This window comes from Alnus glutinosa, chromosome 4 (assembly GCF_958979055.1).
Source record: "Alnus glutinosa chromosome 4, dhAlnGlut1.1, whole genome shotgun sequence".
NCBI classification, from domain to species: Eukaryota; Viridiplantae; Streptophyta; class Magnoliopsida; order Fagales; family Betulaceae; genus Alnus; species Alnus glutinosa.
The window spans coordinates 5296312-5306066 of NC_084889.1; the positions used below are offsets into that span (position 1 = coordinate 5296312).

At 36.8% G+C, this 9755-nt stretch overlaps 1 protein-coding gene across 1 annotated transcript; it reads left to right on the forward strand.

The window, feature by feature from the left end:
- Nucleotides 1–1202: 1202 nt before the first annotated feature.
- LOC133866594 (alcohol dehydrogenase class-P-like) lies at nt 1203–9753 on the forward strand. Its single transcript, XM_062303169.1, has 11 exons — nt 1203–1415; nt 6806–6931; nt 7297–7433; nt 7598–7644; nt 7844–8169; nt 8271–8353; nt 8444–8519; nt 8651–8712; nt 8992–9087; nt 9167–9328; nt 9460–9753. Exons 1-11 carry the CDS (start codon nt 1250–1252, stop codon nt 9574–9576), a joined length of 1398 nt encoding a protein of 465 aa, XP_062159153.1. The 5' UTR covers nt 1203–1249; the 3' UTR covers nt 9577–9753.
- Nucleotides 9754–9755: the final 2 nt, after the last annotated feature.

Sequence of the window (9755 nt, forward strand, 5' to 3'; positions counted from 1 at the left end):
AATGAAAATCAAATTTATCTTGTTGCTTTGATTTCATTTGCTATCCATTTTATCGATCCAATTCCGTATTCCAATTTATCTCTCATACATCCATATTTTTCAAATTCCTTACAAATTACATAATTCTGACGCCAATCGGAGGTGGCCAGACCACTCCTAGTAAGCATTAGGGTTGACCAATGCCACCCCCAAATTCATCAGGGTTGGTAGCACCACCCTTGGGGTACCTCGGAGGTCCATCACGAGGTACTCTAGGGGTGGTGCAGCCACCCCTGGGTTTTGTTGTGGGTGTTTGGCCACTCATTAGAGTGGCCGACTCACAGCAATAACAATATTTTATTTATTTATTTTTATGGTTGGAAGGTTAAAATATAAAAATTAAAATATTAGTTTTTTTTTTTCCCCAGAAAAACCTTGTCCATTATTAAGAAATAGTTATTTCTCTTAAAAAATTTTAAGAAGAATATGCCTAAGAAATTAAGAATATATAGGTCTCTATCAACAAAGAATAACGAGACCTTAGTATTTGACAAAACACACGGTTTAAATAATACGTGTAGGCTATGTAGCTTGAGACGGAAATCAGTTTTTGTTACTACCACAATGCTGAGCCGACCAAAGTGGTAAAGTGCATAACGCTGAGGCTGAGTTGACCAAAATGATTCATTTAATAATATGTGAATTAAGGCCGACTTAAAAAAAAGAATTGATAAAATTTTAAAATTGAACTTCAGATCTAATTGGTAGTACAAGGTAAGCAATATTTATTTAATTTTGAAGATAGACCAAATATTATATCATCTTAATCCTAATAAGTGATAACAAAAGCTCTAAAATTGGTTTTTAACTAATTTCTATAAACTAGTCTCATAAAATTAAATTAGCTACAAATCCGTCCGCAATTTACCATTGACTCTGAAGCCAAATCAAGGAGTTCGAAACCCTGTTCAAAAAAAAAAAAAAAAAAAGAGTTTGAAACCGAAGTCGCCACTTGGGCTTGAACCCGGAGGCGCCCCTGAAAACCATTTACTGGTTTTGAATGGAAAAACCTTCAACATGGAATTAATTATGCTTGTTCATTATATAATTCAAGGAAAAGGAGAGTAGCTCCGCAAAGTATCCCAAAACACCTGTTTTTTATAGTCCTCTCCTCTCTTGCCAAGAAGATTCTATTTTATTTTATTTCTATCTCTTTTCTTTTTTTTTTTTTTTACAAAAACCGTGCGTTGTCTCTTAGGTGCAGGCAGCTATGGAGTCACTTGCTGTAAGGCATATAATATCTGCAACTGCAACTGCAACCCATCAAGGTTCGCAAAGGAGAAGAGATCAAGCAAGCCCAATTCAAAGAAGAAGGATTCACACCCAAAACGCGCGTTTTTGCTTCCCCGTTCTCTCCAAAAAGTCTGATTTCCAAGGTATATATACACTAACTTTGTTTTCCATGGAAAATAAGAAACTCACCGCCGCCGGCTTCATCCAACCAAGCCCCTGCTATTTCTTAATCTACCTGTCGAATGGCCCTTTCCTCCCCGGTCCGATCATAGCTCCAGTTGAACCGTACTTGATTTCACATTTTCAGCTCTTTGCTTAACAGCTAGCTAGCACATGAAAGCGTCGGTCTTCATGATTGGTTATGATTAAATAACTGAATTTATTTATTTTAATCGGTTTAAATTTTTGAAATAAAGGATGATTTAATATTTTATTTTTTTGTGTGTTTGTTTGTTAGGGCTGATCAGATAAAAAATAAAAAATAAATAAAATCAAGTGTATGCTGAGGAACCAAAAATGAATTTATTTTATTTTTTTTCAGGAACAAAGTCTGTCACACCTGATTCGCTAGAGATTATTTTGGTTAGTCGAGATATTAATTTGAGTTAAAATTTATTTACATTGAGAAATAAATAAAATAAAATAAAATAAAATATTGAAAAATAGTAAAAATAAATAATTCAAATATGAAATAAAATGTAAATACTTTAAAAAAATATAACTTTGAAATTAAAATAGCAAAGAAATGCGTCGAATGTAAAGTAAAGTGATTGTCATTAAATTGTTCAAAGCCAATTATTCTTTATTTACTATATAACTATCTATTATAGCCTAAATTATACTCTCTTTATAAAAAAAAAAATACAAAAATATAAACTAAAGTGATTGTGCCTTTATCTCTATATTGTTTATTTTAATCGAGCTGTACTTTATACATGTAATAATATATATATATAAAGGAAATCGACCTTTTTTTTTTTTTTTTTATATTAATTGTTTTAATTTGTGAAACTTGAACAAAGAGCGCACTCTAAGCACTATAGATGGTTTTTCTATTAATTTTTACTTTGATAGAACTCTTCCGAATATACTAGCTGCTTACACTCAACCACTCATTAGGTCATCAACATTATAAAAAATGAAAGACCAAAGTAGATGAGGGTGAGCAACTAATATATCCGAGAGAGTTTTACTAGTTGCTCAACCTTATCCACTCATCAACATCGAAATTTTCCTTTCAATATTAAAGATTTTTTAAATTTAGTTTAGACAGAACTCACAATCAAGGGTGGCCTATCCACCTCTGACGCCAATCGGAGATGGCCAAGCCACCCCCGATAAACATCAGGGGTGCCCAATGCCACCTCCAAATTCATTGGAGGTGGTCGCACCACCCTCGGAGTACCTCGGGGGTCTACCACGAGGTACTCCATGCCACCCCTGGGTTCTATTGTGGGTGGTTGGCCACCCCACTCCCAGCAACAACAATGTTTTATTTTTTATTTTATCTTTTATCTTTTTTTTTTCAGGGTTGAAATGTTAAAAAGATAGAAAATAAAAAAAAAATGGTTTTTTTTTTTTTTTTTTGGAAAAACGTTGTCCATTACTAAAGAATAGTTATTCCTCTCATTTTTTTAGAAGAATAAGTATTCCTCTTATAGAATAGTTATTCCACATGCCTAGGAAGAAGTCTCTATCAAACAAAAGAATAATTATTTCATAAGAATAATAATTCTATCTAAAAATCTATTTCACAAACCAAACTAGCGTTTAATATTTGACGAAACACACGGTTTAAATAATACATGTAGCTTGAGACGGAAATCAGTTTTGGTTACGTCCAAAATGCTGAGCCGACCAAAGTGGCAAAGTCCAAAACACTGAGGCTGAGTTGACCAAAACGATGCGTTTAATAATATGTGAATTAAGGCGGACTTAAAAAAAAGAACTGAGCGTCATTCTTAACAAATGTGGACTTCATGTAATTATTATTATCTCATGATCTTACATATCTTTTTTTTTTTTTTTTTTTTTTTCCAAATTGTAATTGAGTTTTTCTGCTCTTGTTGCTATAAATGATCTAGACGTTGTATATATCACATGCCTGGGTCAGTGATGGTATACATTAATAGGGGTGTGCACGGGGCGGGGTGGGGCGAATTTTCACCCTTTTTGCCCCTGCCCTGCACCCCTAGGGGTTGATGATTTTTCACCCGCAAACTGCACAAAAATGGATGACTCCGTGTAGTGCGGGGTGATGCGGGGCGAGAGGTGCAAGTTGAGAGGGGCGGAGTGGGTTTTGGTGTGAAACCCTTCGAGCATCTTAGAATCTCAGCAACCAAACAGCAAACACAATATACATACGAAGAAATGAAAAATAAAAATTGAAAAAGAAGCCACTAACACTAAGGTTTGAAAACAAGAAGGAAAGAATCTAACCAAGGGTTTGGATCTTGGACTTGAGCTAGTCCAGTTCGATCTTCAACGCCGACGACAGCCACACCTATCAAGCTCTAAGCTCTCCATGGTCGCCGACTCGCCATTCCGCAAACCCTAGAAGGCTAGAAGAACTAGAAGAAGAAGAAAAAGAAGAAGAAGTGGAGGAGCGGGTGAGTACGAGAAAGACGAAGAGGAGTCTACTGTGTAGAGAGATCACAGCTGGAAGAAAAAGAAGATTCTAGATTAGGGGCAAAGTGTTGCGTTTTTACATTTCTAGGCTAAACGCACCGTATGAGTGATTTATCAAACAAAATGGACCGTTTTGAGAGCGACTAACAACTGTAAAACACTTTGAAAAAAAAAAATACCATCTTCATCTTCCACGTGGCTTCTAGCATCTTCCAGCCTTCCCCCATTTACTATTTTACCCTTCAGGCCTTCATTTAACAATTCGTCTCTTTCTTTTCCTTCTTCTGCGTTGACTTCATCGCAACCCTAATCTCAGCCGCCATCTCAACGTATCTCAGCTGCCGTCCTCCTCCAGTCCTGCTCAGAGCCAAAGAATCCAAAGCTAGTAGTACTAACGAAGATGAAGAAAGGGTAACTCATTTCATTTGAAGTGAGGCATGAGTCGCGTGACTCGTGAGGGACAGCCGAAGTACCCAGACATGGGAGTTCGGGTTTTTTATTTTTAATTGTTTTAGGTTGGTGCGGTGCAGGGCGGGGCGGTTCATGCGGGGTGGTGCGGTTTTGCACGGTTTTGCCACCCCTATACATTAATATTTTTTATACGAAAACTAAATTTTATTGAATTATTTATTTATCTAGTTTATTTCATTTTTTAATATTTTTAATCATTTTTTGTTTAACTTCATTTTTTAATTTTGACCAACCAAAATCCTGAATTTTACTCACTACCCCTTCATTTTCCAAATATTATAAGCTACTTTTTTTTTTTTTTTTTGGGTAATTACCTTTTCCTCCTATGAACTACCAAAAAATGCGTGATGCCCCCATGAACTACCAACTCGACCAGAATAGAACATTCAACTACCAAAGATAACCATTTTCCCCTCTTCTGTCAGTCACACGCCGTTTTACCTTTATTTTCTTCCTCTTTTCCCCCTATAAACTACCACCATCTTCCTCTTTTCCCCCCATGAACTACCATCATCTTCTAACATGCCCCCATATAAAACGGCACATGACCCATTGACCGTTTGTTTTAACTTCTTTGACTGACGAAAGGGGGGAAAATGGTTGTCTTTGGTAGTTGAATGCTCTATTTTGGTCGAGTTGGTAGTTCATGGGGGCATTGCGCATTTTTTGGTAGTTCATGAGGGAAAAAGGTAATTACTCATTTTTTTTTTTTGTCTTATTAGCTTCTAACCAAGATCATATGGTAAAATTTTAAAATTGAACTTTAGATCTAATTGGTAGTACAAAGTAGGCAATATTTATTTAATTTTGATGATAAACCAAATATTATATCATCTTAATCCTAATAATTGATAACAAAAGCTCTAAAATATAGACATAAATTAGTTACAAATTGGTTTTTAACTAGTTTCTATAAACCAATCTTATAAAATGATGTGTCTCTTATCATGTAAAAATCACATTTTTTTAAAAAAATAATATATACTTTTTAGTTGTATATTTTTTTAATTATATTAATAAAAAATATGTTCTTCTCACTTTGATTAGAAATACATAACAAAGATAGTTTTTCTCTCTGGGTCTGGATAGACTCAAAGGAGAAGGATCGTCTCCTTGTCCATCTAGGGCTGGGGAGTTTTTTGGTCTGTAAATACATTTGTGCTCTATCCCACCTCCTTTGGTGGTTTTCTTTGGTAGCTTGTGCTTTTTGTCTCCTCCACAGATCACTCCGGCCATACCCAATCGTGTCTTTAGTGTTTCTGGTTTTTTCACCCCAAGCCGACTTCTTTGAAGCTGGATCTACGCTACAACGCTGGTTTTTGGATGACACACGCTCCTCAGTGGAGTTCATAGTCGCCTGCCGTTTCAGCTACCACTGGTTGCATCCTCTTTTGACACCCTCCCCCCAACGTGTGGCCTGCATGCACCAGTATGTGATTCTCACTGGCCAGCGTGTGTGGCTTACTCTTCTCATTCCAGGTCGTGTCTGGTGGTGTTTCGGTGGTCCGCGATGTCTTACGGTTGTAGGGAGGTTCCTGGTGCTGGCGGTTGGTTTACACGCGCCGTCATCAGCGACTCAATCCCTCCCCTCTCCGCCGGTTTCTGTGTCAGTTTAATTTAGTTTTTTTTTTTTTTGTGTTGGTTTTTTGTGTTTTTTAGGTTAACCTTTGCAGTCTGCTTGTTAGATTTTTAGATCTTTTATAAACTTTATGGCTTTTTAGCTTAGATTTGCCCTCTCTTAATTTTTTAGTGAGCTTAGATGTTGAGAGGTTTTAATGTTGTCCATGTACAGCCCTGTTTAGTAATCCCTCACCTCAAGAATGAGCGATTTTTTTTTTTAGTGGTTGTAAAAAGTGATTGATGTAATATAAAGTAGAAAAAATTTATATGGAAAAGTGAGAAAAAATTTGTATTGTAACGAATTTTTTTTTTATTTAAATAGTAATAAAAAATTATAAATGTGATATAAAAAGTTAAAAACATTTTGAAGTTGATGTTTTTTTAGAGAAAAGTCAAAATAAGGGAAGGGAGAGGATTGCCAAACGGGGCAGTAATTTCTATTTTTTTTGGGCAGCTGATCCCAAGTCAAGAGTTAGTTCTGACTTTATTTTTAGGGGGTTTTTGTAACCCTAATCACAGTAATTGACCCTTTGGATTTTTTAACGAAGATATGATTCTTTGTGAAAAAAAAAAAAAAGGGAAAGAAATACATAACAAAGAGACAATTGACTATTTGACTCTGAAACGAAATCAAGGAGTTTGAAACCAAAGTCGCCACTTGGCCTGGAAGCCGGAGGTGCCCCTGACAACCCCCACTGGTTTTGAATGGGAAAACCCTCAACATGGAATTAATTATGCTTGTTCATCAAGTTGAAATTCTTGGCGATTACCTCTCCTCCTCTCACTGACACTATATATAAATATACCCCCACAGAGAGAGACACAGGCACAGACAGAGACACAGACACGCATCTTTCACAATCAAAACAAAGAGACAGATCGTCATCATCGTCTGAGATAGCCATGTCGAGCACAGCCGGTCAGGTTATTAAGTGCAAAGGTGAGCCGCCATCGCCACCAGCTATTTTCTGCTATAGGATCTTAGTTTTACTGGGCATTTCTGGTCTTTCTGTTGACTGTTTTCAGAATAATCTTTTCTTTTCTTTTCTTTTTGTCGATTACCGAGAAAATGGTGTTTTTGGGCTGTGATCGGCTTTGTGATCGTTGAAAGATATTATATTGAAAAAATGAATTTTTTTTTCTTCTGATTAAAACTGCACACTGAAACTTCTAGAAAATCTCTTTTATATGTTTCTCTCTCTGCTCTTGGTTAGAAAACTTCTAGACACCTCTTCCTTGTATCATTCTTGGAATTTTGATGTTTTGGTTGGATTAATCCCCTTACTGGGTATGCGTTTCCTGTAGCCGCGGTGGCATGGGAGGCTGGGAAGCCATTGGTGATTGAAGAAGTGGAGGTGGCACCACCTCAGGCAAATGAAGTCCGCGTGAAGATCCTCTTCACCTCCCTTTGCCACACTGATGTTTACTTCTGGGAAGCCAAGGCAAGGGGATATTGAAAATAACAGTTTGGAAACGTTTCATGTTTTTTTCGTTTTGGAATTTTTGAAAACTAGCTTGTTTACAAAATTTTAGAAAAAGGAAACTAGAGAACAATTACGTTTGGATCATTTTGTAGTTAAAACTCAAACGTTCCTTTGTATTGCAGGGGCAGACGCCATTGTTTCCTCGCATATTTGGTCATGAAGCTGGAGGGTATGTATACCTCTAAATTTTGAAGAGTATTCTTTTCAGTTCGTTCTTTGAGTAATTAAATATAATGCATTCTCGGTGATACGAATTTTATTTCCTATTAAACTTGGTCAGTTGTTGAATTCCTTTATGAATTAAAATGCCTAAGAATTTTAGAAAAAACTAGTTTTTAGTACTTACTATATTCTTTTTTGTGGCTTAGAATTGTGGAGAGTGTAGGCGAGGGCGTAACTGATCTCAAACCAGGAGACCATGTTCTCCCTGTCTTCACTGGGGAGTGCAAGGAGTGTCGCCACTGTAAGTCGGAGGAGAGCAACATGTGTGACCTCCTCAGGATTAATACTGACAGGGGTGTTATGCTTAATGATGGCAAGACGAGATTCTCAATAAATGGAAAGCCCATTTACCACTTTGTTGGCACCTCCACATTTAGTGAATACACTGTTATCCATGTCGGCTGCCTCGCGAAGATCAACCCTGCCGCCCCATTAGACAAAGTTTGTGTTCTTAGTTGCGGAATATCCACAGGTTAGGAGGAGTTCTCTGCATTTGTATAATAGTAGTGATACAGTGATTTATTCTCACAAATTTTCAGTTTCCATTGATATATTTGGTTTTATGCTTGAAAGGTCTTGGTGCCACTTTGAATGTTGCAAAACCCAAAAAGGGTCAATCTGTAGCCGTCTTTGGATTGGGTGCTGTTGGCCTTGCTGTGAGTTCTTCTTGTTGTTTATATGTTTTATTGGTTTTTTCAACTTCAAAAGGATTGTAATGTTTAATTTTCTCTTGTGCTGATATTTAGGCTGCTGAAGGGGCAAGAATTGCTGGGGCATCAAGAATCATTGGTGTTGATCTGAACCCTGCTCGTTTCGAGGAAGGTGAGTCAATATGCTGCATATATGTATATGCACACACACATTCGAGGATAGATACTTTGCTTTGTTTTCTTTATCTTATTAAGTTGCTATTTTATGTATTGACGATGGTATATTCTTAATCTCTTTGACAGCCAAGAAGTTTGGTGTCACCGAATTTGTGAATCCAAAAGATCATGACAAGCCTGTTCAAGAGGTTAGTTCAACACATCATGAGTGTTACTATTCTGTAATCAATCAGTTGGCATGGCAAGCACGAATTTTGGGGGTTTTCTCATTAGCTTCTTTTCTTTTTCATTTTGCTTTTTCCTTTGCTGAAATCAAAGCCAAGACTAGCATGAAAAAACCTGTTTTGGTGCATGAAATTACACTTCTCAATCTGTTGAAGCTAATCTGGGTTTTGACTTCTCAATTATATCTAAGTTCTGATTACAGACACCTTGTCTCTGTTTAACATTTGAATTTCGATTGACAGGTGCTTGCTGAGATGACCAGCGGTGGAGTGGATCGGGCTGTTGAATGTACTGGAAGCATCCAGGCCATGATCTCAGCATTTGAATGCGTTCATGATGTAATCACTAAACAAATTTCTTAGAAGTTCCAATTATCCAATTACATTTGCTTCGAAACTAAAATTTGCTTCTTCTCAGGGTTGGGGTGTTGCAGTACTTGTTGGAGTACCAAGTAAAGATGATGCATTCAAGACTCATCCTATGAACTTGTTGAATGAGAGGACTCTGAAGGGTACCTTCTTTGGCAACTACAAGCCCCGCACTGATATTCCCGGGGTCGTGGAAAAGTACATGAACAAGGTATGCTTTTGTTTCTGTTTAACAACTTTTGCGGTGACTTAGATGAACAAACATACTAATTGATTAACAATTCTCATTTACATACATCTTTTTTATAAGCAAGTGGAATGGCTAATCTGTTGATGTTGCAGGAGCTGGAACTGGAGAAATTTATCACTCACTCAGTCCCTTTCTCGGAGATCAACAAAGCGTTTGACCTCATGCTTCAGGGGAAGTCTATCCGGTGCATTATCACCATGGGTGCTTAAAACACTAGGGAGATTGTGCAGTGATGGGAACTTTTAATAAACGATTTTGTGCGGGTTATTTATGTATAAATTAAATTTCACATGTTTCCCTTTGCCTTTTTCAATAATGTTTTCCAGTTGGTCTCTTATGGGAATCGTCATGTTTTCTTTTGTGATTATGAAGCTTGTTTCTGCAAATG